Consider the following 20,973-nt stretch of genomic DNA (forward strand, 5'->3'; position numbering starts at 1 on the left):
TGAAGTCCAGAGACAACTGGATTTTAGAATGACAAGTCTCTCTTTCTGCTGCAAGCAAGGCTGGAGAGAAAGGGGTTTTTTATGTCTACTACCATGCTATTTTCCCAACTGCATAGTCCACCTAGCCCTCTTCCAACTCCATCCTGCATCTGCCAGCTCATACTGCAACCAGATGGAAGTCTGATCAAGTGGTGGATATTCACATCCCTAGTCTTTCAATCTTGTTTCTTCCTTCTTGCAAATTCAATATTGTCCATGGTTTTTGCTTGAACCCTACCTATACACTGTTTGAAGAATTAGTCTACTGGCATTATTTCTATTTCCAAAAATGTGATAAGAATTAAGCCTTTTGGTTCAGGTTTGGTCATGTCCATCCTCCCTTTCAAAATCTTTATCTTTGGGTATTCCCAAGACAATAAAGGTATTCCAGTTTAAGTCTGTCAGAGCTCTGCCCTTAACACAGTCATCTTTCTCATAACCATCCCCCATAGCCTTGGCCACTGGAGACTCCATGCACAGCTGTGCCCATATTGAATAGTCCCAAGAAGAAAGACAAGAAAGAACTGGGGGAGCCCAGGGGGTTTGGAGGACTTGCTGTGTGAGGAAACAGACCTGGCAAGGGAGCTGCAGAAATTCAGTTCCCTGACCTTTAGCTAAATTTTTCTCAGCAACTGAAATTATGAACAGTCTGACCGAGAAACTTTCCATGGCATGGGAAACTGGTTCATAAGAAGATTTTGCTTTATATAAGAGAAAATGTCTCTGTATCCAGGGGATTAAAAATCCCAGTATGACTAAGACTAGAGGCTATAATTGTACATGCCTATATGAGCTCATATTAACTCTGTGACACGTATGGGATTCGGAGGAGTATATCAGATGCATGGTTTGTTCCACGTGGGGAGTTTAATTTTGAAGTGGAATTCCTCTAATGTGTTCTTATACCCACATGACCAAGCTAACCTGCTATCTGTATCAGCGGCACTACTTCTTGAAATGTTTTCATGCTCTTTAAAAAAAAAAACCAACCCTGTGAATGATCCAAGTCCCTGTGAAGATAACAAATTCTTCAACAGACTTCTGATGAGGGTTTTGACCAAGGGGAACATCTGCGTGTCATTATATTGATGCATAAGTTTTGGAACAGAGTTAAAGGCAGAGAGATCTGAATTGAAAGAGGCTAAGGGAGCTGAAAAAGTTACTTTAAAAGAAATAATTAAATCTCTCTCTCTAACACAAAAAACATTAAATCTATCTAATGCTCCTCCTCAGGAGAGGTAAAAGTGCTTCTCCCATTTGAGAGAGGGGGTAAGTGAGATGCTGAAGGAGACGTGACTTGTCCCCAGAGAAATGCTGAGTTAATCCTTGCGTTATAGTGGAAGGACCACAGGACAATACCGAAAGTTGAACAGCTTTCCTGCAATATCATCTGTTTAGGATAACCCAAGAACTCATGCTATTAGATTTGTGCAAAAAGGAAGTAAATTCCCATGGAAGAACAAAATCTCTTTCTGCCTCAGTGCATCCTCTGCTAAGAGTACTGTCAGGAGGCAGGTTTACAGGTAACACTAATTAATAAAATGTACACAATGATACAAGAATCTTCTGTTAATGTCAAATACCCAACTCTGTTTTGGGATGTGGACAAACATATATGGTTTGCAGATGAGCAATTTGGAGCACAGGAGGAAGCTTACATACCACTCTGAAATGGGGTACGATTTCAACCTGCCAAGAGTGGTCGGCACTTTGTAGGATGACAGAAGGCCATATTAAAGTCAGTATTAAATGATTTGTCTAAGTTCACCCAGCCGTTTGCAGCGGTGCTGCAGAATGAACCTAGTTGCTGTTGCTCTCTACCTCCTGCTGCAAGAAATGAACATGACTGCAAATCAAGGTTGAAATGAATCACAAAATGATTCCCTCATTATCCAGTTCTCCATTTCAGAAAAGAAGAGATACAGATTGGTACTGTATAAAATTCCTCCAAATCACACGCTTCCCTCCTCCCCCTTCCCCAAGCCTGTTTCATAAACAGATCTCCTCGTTCTCAAACTCACCTTGGCCCCAGAGCGTGATACACTGCTGCTCGTGGGTCTGGCATATGCCATTGTAGCAATACCCGTCCACCCCGTGGCACGCGTGCCCGTCGTGCAGGTACACGTTAGCTGGGCAGTGAGGGCTGGCTCCTGTGCAAAACTCTGGCAGATCACAGGAATTACTTGACTCTCTGCAAGAAATCCCCGCTGGTTTTAACTGCAAAACAAACAAAAATGTCAACGGCTGTGCTCCCGAACAATAAGAGTTATGCAGGGGTATAACCATGCAGCACATGAACAGCTTTTTTCCACTGGCTCTGCACCAACTGACCGCAGAGGACAGTGCAAGGATTATACAGCTTTTTAAATACGTTTATTTGACATGTTGTGAATGGTTTGGCAGGAAGAAGGGCCAAGCTGAAGTTGCTGCAAACATGGCTTACACGGCTCAGGACAGAAGGTCAACCCAGACCTTGGTTCGTTGCAGGTAGGACCCAAGGTTTTCTGCGTGCCTCCTGCAATCATGCCTAAGCACACAGGCGCAGAAACATGTCGGGCTGTACGGCAAAGCGTGCCCCGTAGCACTGACTGAAAGTCAAATTAGGAACCTTTCCATCCATACAGCTATAACATCACTGCAGGGACCAGGGCGGCCAGCTGATCACGTAATGTTTTATGTGTCATGTTACAGCTCACGAAGCCACCAGCCCACTTGACTCTGGGTTCAGCTGCCTGACAGCTTCCTGGGATGGAAGAGCATTTCCTCATGGAAATGCTGCACTGTCACGGGCATCAAGATCTTCTTCAACTTAAATATACAACTAGTCCATGTAACTGTTCCTGTCTTGTCCTGATTTCCCTGGATAACTACATTTTTCAGAGCTGAAGGCAGCTAGTAGGCAATGGTGCAGTGTGCCAGTCTGAACATTCACTTATCAACAGCAGCCACAGAAGATGGGTGTGCTCTGGGAGCTGCACTGAATTCTGACTGCATCACCACAGCGCCTTTGGTAAAAAGCAAAAGGACATGAAGATTGATTTTGCTAAAAAGCATTTGCTGGCTGTTTTGATAGCTTGCTGCTACTGAGCTTTTAGGCAGATGGTTGCCACAGACACAATGGAAACTGGCTGAATGCTTTATTAGCCCATATGCAAGAGATGGTCTGAGAATTCAAGAAGGTAGATGTCTGTGGCAAGTTAGCTTTTTATAGTATGTTAGGATTCCACAAGAGCTGATGGTCTACCATTAAAAATATATACGCTGTTGACAGAATGATTATTTTAAAAGTCTTCCCTAAAAAAGCGTCCAGCATTTGATGACTGCTTGCCAGAGCACAACATCCATATACACCTGAAAAAAATCAAAGCATACAGAAGTTCAGAAAAATAAGAGGTTTTGCATGAGCAAATGAAGTGGCTGCAAATAGCAGAGACACCATTAAGACATCTGTTGATCTGCTCCTTCAATAACTGTTACAATTTGAGAATTTTTTTAATTGCTTACATGGAATGCAAGTGTCTTAATGCTTAGTGATACCAGTTTGCTTGTTCCCCATCCTTGCTTACTGCTCTGTAGTTGGGTATATTGTGGAATTCTGCCCGACCCACACAGATAAGAAACGTTTCCGTTGGTTCACCTGGCAGTCTTCGCAGCAAAGTCCATGTGCACACACTGCTCCTGGCTTCAAAGTACAGGTGGTTGCATTGCAGCACCGGTTTGTACATTCCTAGATGGAGGATAAATTTAGAGCAGTCAACTTTCAGTCACAATGAACCATAAATCAAGAGAGTGCCCATAGCTCTGCCAAGAAAAGCTAGGCATGAAATAATGAATTATGCATGAAATTCTACAACTTAATCCAAACAGTCTCGTCTGCCCTTAGATTCCACAAGTGCAATAATTGTAGCACATACCAGAGAAGCCGCTGAGGCAGGCTTGTTAATTCTAGCTATGAATCTAACCTCAACTATCACAAACAACTCAAGTATGCCGATACCAACCCTGATACAGCAGTACGGTGTTTGATTTCCACAAAAATCAGTGGGATGGTTCCATTGCCTCCATTTGCATTGGTGCAGCTACTGAGCTTCACAACTGCAGCTCTCTATTTTGTGATAGTTGCTCACCAGCCATCTGTATTGCAGGGAGACTGGTGGCTGCCACAAAGAAAGATGATGACACTATTCCGTGCAATCTCTTATCAGGATATGCCAGTAATAGAGCTTTGAGAAATGAAACGAGTATGAATTGCATTCTCACTAAGAGATAGATCCCAATTTCACACTTATGGATTAGATGGTGGCATGTGTGGGGCTTTTGCAAACTTTATTCACAGTAGAATAAGCTAGTAAGAAGTTTCAGAAAATAATAGATTTGTTTTTCCAAGATTATGTTCACAAGCTGCAAGTTACGTCGGCTGTGCTGGAATCTCATCTCTCTAACAAAAATAGGAGCAGACAAAATTGCTCTTCAGCTGTGTTAAGTCAGTTTGACTTAACAAGGGATCACTAACAATATAGGGAACACAGGAAAAATAAGTGGGTTAGGATGATGTTCACAGACTCTTGTTAGTTTATTGGCTTTTGCAAAGCGTTCCAAGTGGAAGACAGAGCTACCACTGCTCTCACAAATAAAAAGCAAAATGATTCACAGTATTTCAATGTTTTCCTAGATAATATCTGCCTGAATATACCAAGCTTGTGCTGCTCTGAAGCAGCGGAACAACTTCCTGCACCTATTTTTGATCGTTGCCGGAAGGCAGCAGGCTACGCAAATATTTCTGTGCAGCTGCTGTATTTAAGGAGTAACGTTCCTCTGCGCAGAAGCACATTTTATAAATTCACCTCGGTAGCAATCTGAGAAAAGCGGAGTGGAGGAAAAGAATGTCAGTCCAATTAAAGTCCTTCTGAAAGAGTCAGCTCCTATAACCCACCATCTAGCCCTACACCAGCCAGCCATGGAAAGTAATCGGCATTCCACAGGCAGACTGGGGTAGACAGAGCTCTGTGAATGATGTTGCTGCAGCTTTTGAAATTTCCAATTGCTCACTCACTTATTACTCATTGTAGGGAACGAGCCTGGTAAATGGTTTTTGTGCCTGGGCTATTAAATTGTCAGGAATGGTTTTAACATAAACAGGCAAGCAAAGAGAAAAGGCTCACAAGGCTGCTGGAGGCTGGAGGTTGCCACTCAAAACTACCGCCGTGTTGTAGTTTATTATCATTAGCTATTACTGCTAACAACAGCAATGATGGGAGTGGGTTTCTTGGTGTAGGGCTCCTGGGCTCAAAGAGACTAACACAACAGCAGTTCTAGCATCACCTACATGATGCCAGGTACCGCAGACAGGACGTGTTGTTTTCACCCCCCCCATCTAAGAACACAAGACAGACCACACTGGGTCAGCCTATAGCCCTTCCAGCCTGGTGTCCCCCTGCCAGCAGCCAGCAGAGAGTGCTTAAGGACAAGAAAGTCCTTACATGATATACATATATAAATACCTAGATCACATACACGATACCTTCCTCGTCTCCTGGCTTTCCTTCGGCTCCATGGGCATTTTCTTATACCTGTTACACTCAGTGGAAAGGAACTTGCAAGTAATCAACGAAGGCTGGGGAGCAGCTCCTTCTGCATGTTTGAAACCTGCCATTTTCTAGCTTCACTTGCACAGTTCTTGTCGGGAGACGATCGCTCCTTAGTCACCCTTTCCATTTCATTCACGATTTTATCAGCTTCTGTCACATTTTCCTTCATTTTCTTCTCTTCCAGCCAGACCCTCTTCAAAACTTTGAACCACATTAATGCTTTTCTTCCACCCTTTTTCATCCTGCTTTATCTTTCCTGAGATCAGGGAGGAGCGGGAAAGAACTCCATGCGCAGTTCCAGACGCAGCATGCTGCAGATTTATGGAGGCCTACCGGTGCTTTGTTTTGTTTTCCGATTTCTTCCCTAGTAATTTCTAACAGCCTATTTACCTTTTAGACCAGTCTTGAGCACTGAGCTGACATTTTCATGAGACTATTTACTGCAGCACGAAGTCTTGTTCCTCTGTGGGCAGAGTCAGCTCAGAGTCCATCATCTTATACGTGATGTTTGGAACGTGCATCACTCCACACCGAATCCCATTTGTCACCTTAATACCCAATCCAGCTGTCTCAGAAGGTTCCTCTGCAGTTCTTCACCGCCAGCTTTCATCTCTACCATCCTAACTAACATCATCAGCAAATTCGAGACTATTCCTCTTCCCAGGCTGTTTATGAATATGCTGAATTGTGTAGCCCCCAGGACACATCTCATGGATACATCACAGCAGATCTCCTTCCACTGCACAAACTGGATGATTTATACCTGCTTGTATTTCCTGTCTTTTAACCCAGTTTTTGCCCATGCAGCATTCCCTCGTCCTACAGCTCTTTAGCCTCCTGAAGAGGCCTTCGTGAACAGCTTTGGTCTAAAGCCTCTCTGGACTCCTGCAATAACAGCATCGCCCCTTTCCACCCGCTCGCTAAGTCCTTCAGAGCACTGAGGTAGGTTTGCACAAGATTTCCTGGCACAAAAGCTGTGTTGACTTGTCCCTGGCATGTCACAGCTGTTCAGGCACTAGCTCTTAATTACATTTGGAAGTAATTTGTCTGACTTCTGATTTACCAATTTGTAGTTTTCTGATCCCCCTTGCAGCCTGTTACAAAATTAGCTACATCTGTCACTTTTCAGTTCTCAGGGCCTAAGGCTCCCCCCTCCTTTCTCCTGTCTTTCCACGTGCATTCTACATTAAATCTCCTTCTACAGACACTGTAGCACATCAGACATTTTTGGCAATATAATCCAAAATGGAATTGGAACTTAATTGATAATATCATCCTTGGTCAGGTCTTACACCCTCAGCCTGGTGGTGGGCGTGCCAGCACCCATTATACTCCAGAAGACGACCAGCACCTGACGCACAGGAATTGTAGCATGGATGGAGGTGGTTCAGACAGTCCCAACCGCATTAGCATTTCCAGAGTTGCCTGAAGGGTGAGAGGTGTTGCTAGTCCCGGCTCTCCACCCTCACGAATCCACTGCTGTCCTACTGCTAAGGAATGTCAGTGAGCGCAGACCTCGACACAGGGCTAATGTTTTCCTTAAAGGAGAAATACCCCAACCAACTGCCTACATCTGCATGTTCGGAGTGATATTTAATTCTGACCACTGATAAAATACAACCAGCATCCGTTATTGTACAGCCTCCCACGCCATAAAATACTGCAACACTATCGACAAACTCAGCTGGTAAATGACCGGGCAGTGATTTAGTAACTAATCTAATGTGTTTCCTGGTACCGCTCATATTATAGCAGTAAATTCAAAATTAATTTAATTGGGCTCAAACTCCTGTTTCCCAACATAGAAAGAAGAGGCAAATCAAGTCAGTGCTTGCTGATGTTAAGTGACTTTGACTTGAAAAGGTATCACTAACATTCAAAAATGAAAATGAAGAAGATAACTGGGTTAGAAAGACATTTGCAAGCTGCTTGCTCTCTATTGACTTTAAACAAGAAGATAAGCCTGTTTCCTCCAACCTCGTTACCCTGAAGAATGAGTGAACTGTCAGGAAATCCTTATGGCTTGTGTAAATCCAATACACTGTACAGACAGGACACAGCGGTATCTCGATGTTTTAACTGACCCAATCTATTTTGTCTGCAGAACCATATCTAGCGCAGGAAACAAATCCCTCCTCTGCTGATGTATTTAATTCAGATAACCTGAGAGAAATTCAATACAGCCAATGAGCATGGGATGCCAAAGGGATAAGGTTGTCCACTCAGATATTATTTGACCCCCAGGTTTTGGCTGTCTCCTCCCAATCTGAGCAGTCCTCTGACACATCCACTAAACTAAATGGAATGATCTTTGAAGTAGGAGTTATCTTTTTGGGAGGCAGTAGAGGCTGCTTCTTTTAGAAAGGTAATGGGCTAGCAGCAAAGGAAAACCTCATAGTGATGGAGAGAAAGGTCTTGTAGCAAAAACCTGAAGCTGGCTGCAATGAAAAAAGTACCTAGCCAATATTAATATTTATATAACTATTTATATTTATATTATGAGTGGCTTCTCACATATGTAAACAAACCTTCAGCTAATGCGTGGTATCTTGAGAAATCTGAGCAATGTTAACAAATTTATTTTGAGTTTAGCTTATTAACTAGCACTTAAAGGGATTTCTGTTGTTAGGAAGATGACAGTCACGGTTACTCTGTTGGACAAACCATGAGAAAGCTTGTTCTCTAGCAGTGAACCAAGCACATTCTTAACTAAAGCCCTGCCTGAACTTTAGCAACTCAAATGCAAGTCAAGCAGAAACTCCCCACATTTCTGAAGACTCCGAGGTTTAAGCTAAGATAGAAGCAGAGAAGGGAGAGTTTTGTTTTACACCAAGTAGTGTTAAACATGCCAAACCAACTCTGCTGTTAAAAACCTGCAGACAGGAGGTGAGCAGCAATTCTCGGATGGTGTCTTACATCAGGCTCCCCGCAGTCACACTCCTCTCCATCTTCCACATAGCCATTCCCACACTTCTGTCCGCCAAAGGACTCCTTCACTTCAGGCAAGTTGAACAGACACATTCCCACTCCTTTTTCCAGGCTGTTTTCCAGGTCCTTTCTACTGCAGCTACTGAATACCATCGGAAAGGGATAGCTAGAATTAAAACACACGGAGACATAAGGAAAGGTGGTATTACTGGATGGAAACATCTCTCTCCTGTCATGCTGGTGACCTTTTAGCACATCTGTGCACTAATAAGAAGTCTGTGTTCATTTTTTTAAAAGCCTTTAACACGGGATTGAGATAAAACAATTCACTGTAAAATTGAGCCAAAAATATTTATCAGAATTTCTGACTATGAGGAAGAGAATTTCCACCTTTTCCACTTAAATTTGTATCTGCTGTTAAGAATTGGAAGTGTTCACATCTGAAGTTCCTTCTCCCTCTTTTGCATATGTAGTTGTAATGCAAATTTTGATCATGAGCCTAAAGAAATGCTGGCCTTGCAAGGAGGATTCCTGCATTTACAGGACTGCAAAACATCCTAATCCTTCTTGGAAAATTCATCCTCAAATGGCAAATTCATTCATCTTGCTGTGCAGTGTGGCAAACTTCCTGCTCTTTTCAGGGAAAAAAAAAAAGGAAAAGAAAAAGATAAAAACACCGAGTTAGTTGGTAAGAGTCTACTTCTGCAATTCATCAAAGCTGAGCTTGGGAACTGCATGATTAAAGCATATACAGTTCTTATTTTAAATCCGGATGACTGTAAAGACACTACTGAAAATACTCAGATTTTGAATTCACACTGCTGAGAGCAGGATTTGGCCCTGCTGTACGAACACATAGTGGCTTTGATTTCTTTTGCAAAACACACGAACAATGTCAGCAAAACGATCCAGCGTAGTACAGGTATCACCAGATAATCTGTGTTTTTCTGTTCGAGGACATAATTCCAGTTTTACTAAGGAAAGCGTGCACTTTGACCCACAGATTCGAGACAAGGTGACACCTGGATCTGGCCATCGCTCGTGTCCTAAAGTTTGCTGTGCCCTCTCTGCACCGAGATGTGCACACGCTTACGCTGAATCTGTATGACAAGTAAGTTGCCACCAGCATCTCCCCTAAGACTTGGTACCTTCATCACTGCTGCTCCATGGTCCAGCAGTAATCTAACGTTATGGCAGCACAGGGAGTAAACCTGGTAATGGCTGGGCTTTAGTCGCTAAATGCTTTGGTATTAGGACATAATCTTTACAGACAAGCAAGATAATAGATGGAAGTTCTGCACTGCTGAACTTCAGACTGCGATTAATCTACTGTTGTTTCTAATACCCTGAAATGAGAAGCTTCCTTTGTGACTGATGATGCCTACAGGTATCAGAAAGGGATCATTTCTATTAAAAAAAAAAAAAGAAATGTTTGACAATTATAAATGCAATAGAGCTTCCTATACTGGGATAAGGAGGTTAATTAGTATCTTCAAGAAAGGTTATGAGAACTTCACAGACAGAATTTATTTGGTGCCTTTTAAAAAATTACCTCTTTTACAGATTCTTTTGCAATAAAACAGCCAGCTCATTGGAAAAGAACATAAACATGACTCTGAAGAAGAAAACAGTTTTGTGATTCACTGACATATGACTTCAGAAAGTTAATAGGCATCTCTGCTTAAAAAGCTGATTTCTGGAAAATTACTGATGTTTAGGCAAAATGACAGAGTCTAAGACAAATAAAGGAATTTCAGAATAGCATGAGGTAGGAGTCAGGCTGCTAGCTGCAGTTCTGGGCCCCAAGGGAAAACAGGGAAGGTACTCGGAGTAATGGAACAGAAAATAAAGGCACTTGGGAAGCCTCCTACTGACCGTCTGACATTGAGCAATTGGAGATGTTCTTAACAGGACACCACAAACTCCTGTCCTATTCTTAGTTTGACTGAAAAAAAACCTGCACAAAAATCTGTGTACGTGAGTATGAACAAACGGATGGATGTACACTACTATCAAACACTGCAAAAAACTCATAAAAACCCAGATACATCTGACTGATCAATCCCGTACAAAACATATGAGTGCTTGATCAGACATGATCCTCGTATCAAAGTATGAATAAATGAATATTGCATCATCTAGGCAAGATCCTTCACTTCAGTGACACAGATTTACTTTGATATACACTGAGATGAGACGTGGAGACGTACAAACCTCACACAGACTGAACTCATTCAGAAACACAGATAATGCATTTTTCCCTGTGCCATATGTCTCAGCCACACACAGGTCATGAGAATAGCTCACCGGTCAAAACTGTCGATATTTTAGGCCTGTTCCCCTATATCCATGAATGCTCAGGCTTATTTGCATGAATGTGAGAGATGTCTGTCCATCACTGGGAGAACAGAACCCTTACTCTGTACCAGAGGTGAAATAATGTCATTGTTAATGAATGAGGTTTCTGTTTGCCCCCAAAGGAACTTCAAGCTGTTTCCTATTTTGAACTAAGGGATCCATTCATCTTCTGGCTTTTCCTATTCTTGATGCTGATTTCCTCAGCTGACATCAGCGCAGCACATGTTATTTGATGAAATATTCTGAAAATACTTTTTCTTTATCAAGTAAGCCCAGAATAAAGCAGTACAAACCCAGAGATGAACCCAAGAAGTGGAAAGAGAGAACAACTGAAGGGTAACCACACCATGCAAGAAAAGATTCTACATCAATTGATGCCAGTCGGTATTGCATTGGAAACACAACTGATCTTTCATACTACGATATTCCAACACACAACCATTCTTCGTTGGCGGGGTAGGGGTGGGGGTGGTGGGGAATCCTATGTAACAGCCACAGAATCTGTTCATTGTGATTTTAGGCTACATTTTGCCTGTCTCTGCAATTTTAAAGCTGTTTCACCAGAAGCATGAAATCCTTGGCAGAACGGAAGGGAAGGTATAGATATCAGATGTCGGTAGCGTTAGGCACGATGTCTAAGTAAGCGAATCTGGGGCTTGAGAAAAATGGTGGAGTAACGGTCACATGAAATAAACTCATCCTCTGAACAAATGCAGCAAACTTCCTCGCACTGCCGTGTGAAGAGGCTTCAGATCTCACCTGGAAGGACTACCCTTGGGTGGGAAAGGGTAATGGGGTCTCCGTGGTGAAGCCAGTACCTGTCTCCAAGATTTCAGTAACATGCTAATCAGGGATATTTGTGCTTTCTGAGGTAGCATAGACACTTATCCTACTGGAAAAACCCTCAGCTACCAGCTCATATAGGCCATTGGAGAACCTTCCAGAGGTAAAAACCTCATTAGCAATCAGTATATTCCATTATCCTGCATTCAAGACATTTTCTTTTACAGATCCGTATTTTTCTGCAGTTAGGAAGAGAGAGGAAACTTTAGTCCAACCTGATTCATATTCTGAGATGCTGAATAGCCCACACATTTTCTACACTGTGTGAATCTGTAGATTTAATACACAATGGATCATTTTGTCAAACCATTCTGGCTGCGTGTACGGCTCCACAGAACTCAAATTGTGCCCAGCACTACATCAGTCTCTTCAGTGGGTTTACAGCAAGGAAAATAATTTCAGTCTTTCTACCCGTCTTGTATCCACAGCATTCCTCAGTGTCTCCTAGGTGCTTGAAAGATGTGCGTAATCTCAAGCAACGAATATCCTAGTTCCCAGCAAAAAGAGCTTTGACTGCTCCTGCGAACGAGACCTTCATAGTAGCAAGAGGATGCCTGGTAATTGATTCCTTTGGAAACAGAGTCTGGTCTTGTCTCATTCATTTATATTTCAAGCACTCAAGCCATTCAAATGCCAGTTCCTTTACGCAGTTTTGCATTTAGCCTGTATTAGATGGCTCCTTTCATTAAGTAAGTGAAGTGGCATCATCACTGTGTCAAGTCCCTTTTAAGGATAAAGGCCTTTTATACTAGCACTGTGTTGCCCAGCATAGGCTTTTTTTGCATGAACTATAAAAGTTCATCTCCATCATCTCCATCTCAGAGGTATTTCCCCTCCTAATGGGCTGAATAACAAGAGAGTACAAGCACAGAAACACAGTCACTGCCCCAGAAAATTATAGTCTTAAGAGATCAGACAGCCAAAGCATTCAGGAGTAACGGAGTGACCCCTGATTCATGCGGGGTGACACAGCAGATCAGCTACAGACCCAGCACCGGCACCACCGTGGAGGCTGCTCTGCCCTGTTCACTGCTGCTGTCTTCCCCGCTGCTCCGTCTGGAAAATGCTGGGAGAGGCACTGACGTGGGCTGCAGGAGATCCTTGCTCCATTCCAAACCCTACCCCTGCATTGCAGCAATACCTTGGGAAAACTATCTGAAGTGAAACTACCTCAGTTCTTCCAAGCCATTTCTCTCTACATCTTTACACATCTAAATATTCAGCACTTAGGATCTACCTCCTCCATGTCCCTGCACCAAAACCCACAACATATTTTGTTGTTTCTCAAGAAGCATCACTGAAATGGTAACACCATCAATGATTCTGGCAATTCTCTATTCATTGCACAGGAGGATAAACTGCAGGCTCACAATATCTTGAAAACTAACACTTTGATTTTTATGCTTATTTCTACTCAATCTCAGGATATTTTCCTATTCAAGAACTGTAGGACTTTTAGTAAGTAACCACCTTGTTCTCTCCAAAATGTTAGCATATATACACACATACATGATATGTATATATAAATTATATAACTGTTTATAGGGTTCATTTATTCCAGTTCATATAGCAACCTGATTATTTAGCATTATGACAATGTTTATACAGAGCCTTTTACCAAAAGGCCCTGAAGTGTTTTACAATTATTCACTCAATTAAAATGCACAACAGCCCCAAAGAGCTCTATTAAGTACCACCAGGCCTTCTTCCCTGAGGTAATATGATAATTCGAGATTATATTAATTTTAAAAGGGCATTTTGATTTTCCAGAGCATACTTATCGAAACAACTGTTGACTAGCTAATTTCCAAAGATGCAGCAAACTGGGACCAGGCTCTGTCCAGAATGCTTGAAAAACCAAGCCTGAGAGGCCATGTCTGGAACTAGTTAAGGCATCGGCTGTGCTTGTTAGGAACACGAAGGTGCTCAAAGACAAGAGGGGTGCTGGGTCCCAGCCCTCCAAGTCTGAAATTTTGCTAGTTATGCACCAGAATTTCCAACGCTTGCTGTGATGACAACTTGTCTGAACTGAACACTGTAGTGTCTCTGTGTCTGTCTCAATCCAGGACCCTTTGAGACTCACAAATACGGATACTTACTGTCCTTGGCCTCCAAAATTCTTGATTTTTGGCTGCACAGTGGCTCACAACTGGAGAGAAGGAGATCAACTCAGATTTTTCTGTTGGGGGCATAAGATGGGAATTTGCACTCCCTCTTGCTCAGACTCTACAGGATGACTTACCCACAAATGTGTAGGTTTCCTGCTGCATATCCCTGTGTTCCTATGCATATGCATAGGAACATAAAAATAAGTTGTTTTTTTTTTTAAACTTAAAAAAAAAAAACAGAGATAGGGTTGCTTTTGTTCATTCAGGTATAAGTGATTTTTCCAATGAAAAAAATGTCAGCAGTAGGGAGAGTAATAGTAGAAAATAAACTAGAAGGTAGAAGCTCAAGCAACACGGATGTTTCTAGACACAGTGAGGTGTTGATTTCAAGGAACTATGACAATTTTCCAGCCTCCTCCAACTCCTGATCAAATTGACGATTCTTTCTCACTAAAAAGCATCCCCTTTGGTTTTAACCTTCTAGACATTACTATTGTTCTCCATCTCTTGAAAACAACTTTTTATGGTCTCCTAAGAGATGTGAGCCTACTAGAAAAAAACTGAATTTGCTATTAGATGACATTTTCTGACACTTCAGCTATTCTGTACAGCATGTATGTTAATGAATTAGTAAGCATAAAGGACCTCATAGAATTAGGTATTAAGCAGGAGATGAAATCCAGTTTTCTTTGATATTGAAATAGGTGTTCAAATACTACAGATCCCTTCGTGTATCAAGTTCTGTCATGACACGTTATTCAATACACCTCATGTTTTAAGAGCAATTGTTTAAAATTAGACAAGTGCCATAATATGGAAAGGCTTTTAAATCTATTATTTAAATAATGTCTTCATTTGTAAGTACTTTTGAGGGAAGAAGACACAAATGCAGGTTTGAGGTAGATCCCACGAGCACAATAAAGGAGAGACCCTAAAGGTAGCTGCAGATGCTCTCAGACCCAAAGCTTTTGCAAGCAGCAAATGACCAGGGCGATTGGGAAGAGGGGGTAAAACTGGAGGACTTTTGGGGGTCCTGCAAGATGTGCAGGCCCTTGTAAGCATCCTGCAGGAAAACAAAAGCCCTAAACAATGCTTGAGGGAAAGACACTGAAGGAATTTGAAAGGCATGATAGGGCTTTGTAGGAGACACCAGCCCCAGAAATGATGTGGCACACCTTTTTCGGCACTGTTGGAAGGGTTTAGCTAAAAATGTAGAATGGTTTTCTATCTATCTATCTATCTATCTATCTATCTATCTATCTATCTATCTATCTATCTCCCAAGTATTGAAATGGGAAGTTTGCTTCAAAAGGCAGATGTCTGACAACTCATACTTATTTTTCTAGCCTATTTTTCACTCTCTTGCTCCTCTTTTATAGTTTTAAACCCTAGAGCATCAATAAAGTAGAGCATGGAATTGGGCCATGTAGTTATACGTGACATCAAAGCTCTTGCTGTCTGAGTTCATGGTCAGTGATTTAAAAAACAAACCTAGCTTTCTCCTACAGCTTTTGTCGTGTTCACCACACGGCAGTTTTTATACTTCCAATAAGTAACTGTGAATATATCACACTCGTGGTTAATTTAATTGATGCATAGTGGCAATGGCTTGTTGTGCTACAATGAAATTTCCAGGGTTATTGAAAAGAAAGTCTTCCCAAGCAAATGTTTAAACTTCTCACACAAATGCTTTAGTTTCATTTTGATTTGGCCCTGGGGATAGCGCAGATTCCCGGAATGCATTCAAGTAATCTCACTTCAGGTGTCTAGATTGGATGGCCATAGCCCCAGCTGAGACTTGACCTCTCCCATTACATTGAAGGTGAAAATTTAACTACCTGAAATATTCAAAAAGGCAGATTTATAATACGGAGTGTGGGGCTTCAGGTCAGCAAGCAGCAATGAAACAAACGGCTGGATGGCTCAGAAAAATACTTTCTGCAAAGGAACAACATTTAATGGCTTTATACTGTATACACTGTCATGGCTTGATATTTCTGCCGTCACAAAACTGCCAAATAAAACATTATTAGCAGTTACTTTTACTTTGACAAATGTAAGGTCAGAGAAGTTTTTTTCTGGTTGAGAGGCCTATGGTGACTCTCCTTTCTGTGTTCTGGGGGTGAAGCAATACTCAACCAATTCATCAATCCTAACAGTGTTCTGACTGTACGCTGCAGTTATCTGCATTGCAAAAGCTCTATGGGAATAGAACTCAGACAACTGCTCTTCCCGTTGGAAACTAGACAGCTAAGGAAAGTAGCTATAATCGGTTTGAATTTGCCTCTGGCTCATCTTTTGCTCTGTTTCCTTTTAGACTGCTACCTCATTAATAAAAATTTGCTGGATTGCTGAGAGTTCAGGTTTCACAATCTACTACTTAGAATTTGAGGTTAATCCAATGCTGACTATAGTAAAAGTAAAAAAAGCAACACATAGCAGAGGGAGGGATGAAAAGGCTGGGCTAGCTCTGGTCCCAGGCTGAAGACAAGCAGGGCAGCAGGCATGCTGTGCCTGCCCACAGCTGCCGGCGATGAAGGAAATGGTAGATAAGAAGCACAACCAGAATGCCCCGTGTTTAAATTAGTCACACAAAACCACAACATCCTCAGCACGGGACAAGCCAATGAAGACCAACGGTCCATCCCATTGCTGAAAATACCTCGCTGCGGATCAGCTTCCCGCTGGTTTCTGGTTCGGTAAAAGGCACGGTTTCACCTGGCCTGAAATGCCAGGGCAGCACTGCACCGTGATGATGCTTCATTCAGTTCTCTACATGATTTTACAATCAACTTTTGTTTCAGGCACTTACAGTCTGATTTGCTCCCTTGAAAAACCTTGGAATTGCTTTTTAAATGGGTCAGCAGCACACTGGAAAAAAAATAATATCTGATTTTGGGAACTTGGTTTTGAGAGGATCAGTTTATAGAGAGCGTGTTTGAGTGAGGGAGAAGAACAAAATAATTTTTGAAAGACCAAAGCAGACCAAGCAAAAGGGAACATCAAACCCAAGTTGTAATACAGAAAAATCAACCCATGATATTCATTTACAGACATTTCCCCCTTTCATCAGCACTAGCTCCTGTCCTGCATGTGTGTATCCTAAACACAACTCATGATACACTGCACCCTAAAGAACGAAAGCAGCATGTGTGGTCATTGTCCCAGCTGATGTGATCATGGTGACCACCCTGACTGAAAGACCTGCCATACTGTGAGTACTTGGCACCATCGATGGATTTGGGTGAGGACGAGGATGAGGTGAGCAGATCAAATGACAGCAAGTTGAGGGAAGAGGACTCCGAGGAGGGCTAAACCCCACGAGGAGGGACCCAGGCCAGGGAGAAGATACACGGGAAGCAGCCCCCCGGATAAAGCACGTGGAGAACCTGCCCACTGGAAAGAACAGTAGCAGAAGCACTAAGAGAATGAAGCGCATGGAAATTCCAGTCAGCAAGACATGGGTGCTAAAGAAAAACATCTGAGCCCTGCAAAAAGCTGGAAATAATATATACCTGGGAGACAGCTCATATTGATTTCACTTAGCATCTGTACTACCTGGTCTCTTAATAAATCAGGACTTCAAGACAGGAGTATCTGACTTGCAAGCACCATGGCTCCTTTTATTTCTTTTCTTTTAGAAGATCCAAAGGAAAGATAAGTGAGGCATAACAGTCCTAGAAATCCGATTGCATTTCCCCCCCCATTTCCACCTTCCCTTCTTGTGCTGCAAGATAAGCACTGAGAAAAAAGCAGTTTATCCCATATCACTGAAATCAGCTGAGACAAATGGAAGTGGAATTCTTTCAAAAAAAATTTCATAAATATCAAATAACAATGAATCACTTTTTTCTAGCTTCCCTTTTCTCTTCCACAGAGCTTGAACACAGAAAATAAACAGCTTAGTAACAACATTGTATGTAATCATTATTTCAAGCCATGAGAAAAGAATGGATCTAGCCATGATCTGAGAATTAGGGAACCTCAAGTGAGCAAATCAAAACTTTCAGACACAGGAATGAAAGGCTTCTGAGCAATCTAAAGGAATCCATAGGTACCCTGATGAAATCCTGGCCTTTCTGAAGTCTATAGAAGCTCTCCTACCAGCTTTGAGGGAACCTAGATTTCACACCTAGTGCTGGTCGGGTGCCGGGAGAACATAATGACAAAGACGAACACAATTTCCATGCTATGGTAGAAGCAGCCAGAAAGGCTTGCTAGGACACCGAAGTTATCTCACCTTTTTATTTTCAGTGACTTTACAGTAAAATAGGTGGTTGCTTATCTTCATGTCACTACTGGGGCTGTGCCATTCAGGTTTAAAAGGCTGAAGTGGAGCCTACCTGCATTTCTGCCACAGGAATCCTGCAGGAAATGCATCCAGGACTTTGTAACAGGCTCTGACATTAGAAAAGAAAAAAGAATGACTTTGCAGGAAGCAGTTGTTGGGGTAAAACGGACATCTTTCCTCTCTGAATTTTAAACATTTTCTGCATCTATCCCAGGCACAAAAGGCTGTGATTCCCATGACAACTGTGACAAACGCAGCTGTAGGCATCATTTAATTACAGTGAATCAGCCTTCCAAGTCAACATCGATTCCTTAAGCTGCTTCGGGGCATACAACACGTTTAAAAAGGAGCATTCATGTGACCTTAAGCATATGCCCTTTAAGGTATGTTTCCATTTATACTCTGGGAATTTGGAATTCATTACACCAATTAAAACTGGACATTGTGTGCTTAATTCTCCATGCTCTGCATTACAGATTTATCCCTGCTGGTTGAAAAGTTTTGGGTTTTTTTTGATGAAACAGAAAGCTAAGATGAAGGGAAATGTCCTTATATGATTTGTTCTCATGGGTCATGGCAATAGCAGTACTGCAGGAGAAAAATGTCCCTTACAGAGCTATATTTTCTATGGATATTACACTGACAAGACAAAACACAGCTGAGCTCTCACATACCAGCATCCAAGCCAGTAAAACTGTACCCATTCTGGATACATCACATAGTAGAAACCACGATGTGTCCTTAAGTATCTGCTATAAATAATCACACCAGAAGTAAAATGTGTTTTCATTTGAGAAGTAACCTCTCTCCTTGTCAGCTTCACTTACAGAAAATGCATGCTGTAAATCTGTATGAGTTCTCCCCTAGAATACAGCAGAAAAGCCAAATATTTTCACTTCTAGCAGCACATCTACTGAAATGTGAAAGACTAAACTGAAATAAAAAGCAGTATATTTTTTTTAAAGACCTGCCCCGTAGCTCTGTGTGCTAATTGTTAACAGGGACCCGCTCCTATAAAGGACTGGGAAACATGCAATGTATTTCAACCAATGCGACTAACACTTCAACGCAGCTCTTATTTACCACAACAATTAAATATATCTGTAATGTATGGAAATTATTAACAAAAAGGAATGCCAAATGCACTGCAGACATGAGGCTACTTGGAGTTAAGTTAAAGACCGACATAAATCTATTCTGCAATCTCGTGGCTGTTTCCTACTAAAGGAAGGACCAGAATGCAATGTGCTAAATTACTAGGGCATAGGGATATGTTGCTTAAGTTTTTTTTTTCAAAAAGCAGTTGCACTGCTGGCACAACAGACCTACCTCTGTCACAAGTAATTTATTACATCAGTATATCAACTTTATTAAAAAAAGAAAAAGACAACAAAGAAGTCTGTCTTTGTGCCGAGCTCCGCTCAGACTGGTTTGGAAACATAAACAGCTTCAGAGCTTAATTAGAAACTGTTTACATCTTAAAGATAATTTCATTTTCTTCAAATTGTAACAGAGGTAATTCCAGATAGTTCTGCTGACTCCACAGTTTAATGTCTCTAAGCTGCCAGACCAAAGAATGCAAAGTGAGGTCTGCACAGCTGAACATAAACTGAGAGGGGCCAGGAAATACTGTGCTAACTAATAACGGTTTGATTATCTAATGTGTAACAGCTCTGCAGCTACAAGATGTTGTGAGATGTCTAGAAAGAAGGGAAGAGAACCAGTCAGTAAATTACAGTGTCCTTTCCCACACTGTAATTCTGATTTCTTTCCCATTCCTAGCATGACCTTTTGCCTTTTTTAGCTTTTTTAAAAAATTGTATTTTTTTTTTAACCTTGTGACGTGTTGGAATAAGTGGTTTTCACTTCAAGTTGATTTGGTACCAAAGCCAAGATGCTGTTTTCATGGCATACCTGGCTGTCTCCTGAAGCTAGTGTGCTGGAAATCTCTGGAGGTTGTATGTTTTCATAGCCCCGTTCTACAGACTCCAGTTCCGAGTGTGAGTATCCAAAATCAAGATGACCTTACATCCTGCTTCCTTGAGATCATTTTTCAAAAGAAATGTTATTGAAACCAATACTTAATGAATGACACATACGATTAATACTTTCCTAACTGGTCCTTAATAATTTTAACTATGTTTTATTTATTTGATTACATGTTTATAATAGAGTTAATTTTTTTTTTTTTTTTTTTTGTATGGCAGCTCAAAACCAAAAATTGAACAGAAGCAGATAACAAAATAACAAGGCTGCCCATAAAACCCTTTGAGAGCCAGCCCTACCAAGCTAAATAGTTCTCCAGGAGATATCAGCCACCCATCTATCATGCAAATATGTACTTATGTATCAAAAAAATCAGCATTACTGTTACTAGCCTTCTTTTGATGTGCAGACCTAAATCTCATTAAGAGTAATGGGTGATACAAATGGGGAGAACAGACCTTCAGCACCATCAAAGGACATCACTTGTGTAACACACTTTAACAGCAGGGTGCTCTTCCCCCAGACGCTGCCCTTGGTGGTGAAGGCAGATGAAGAAGCTGCTGAGCATCTCCTCATCCTCACCCAATCCAGCTGTCCGCGCTTACCCCAGCTGCATCAGGATAACTGTACACCTGAACTGCCAGACAGATCACTAAATAATCCCCATTAGTATATGTTCTTCTGCCACACGAAGCCTTGTTTTTAATTTGTATGGTTTCCATCATCTGGATTATCACATACCCCACAAAACACTATTCCAGTTCACCAGAGATGGAAGCATACTTCAGGACAGGAGTAAGCCAGGTTGGGGTTTAGATCCACAGGCCAATTT

General features: G+C 41.7%; 1 protein-coding gene across 1 annotated transcript in view; it reads right to left on the reverse strand.

Annotated features, from left to right (window-relative positions):
• The window catches only part of ADAM12 (ADAM metallopeptidase domain 12), a 187,161-nt gene that overhangs the window by 25,208 nt on the left and 140,980 nt on the right, over positions 1-20,973 (reverse strand). The window contains exons 12-14 of the mRNA XM_056352413.1: positions 8,544-8,721; positions 3,677-3,766; positions 2,061-2,256 (exon numbers count right to left, since the gene is read on the reverse strand). Coding sequence (XP_056208388.1) covers positions 2,061-2,256; positions 3,677-3,766; positions 8,544-8,721 — 464 coding nt within the window. The remainder of the gene's footprint in view (positions 1-2,060; positions 2,257-3,676; positions 3,767-8,543; positions 8,722-20,973) is intronic.

The sequence above is a fragment of the Falco biarmicus genome, chromosome 9 (genome assembly GCF_023638135.1).
Source record: "Falco biarmicus isolate bFalBia1 chromosome 9, bFalBia1.pri, whole genome shotgun sequence".
In the NCBI taxonomy this organism is placed as follows: Eukaryota; Metazoa; Chordata; class Aves; order Falconiformes; family Falconidae; genus Falco; species Falco biarmicus.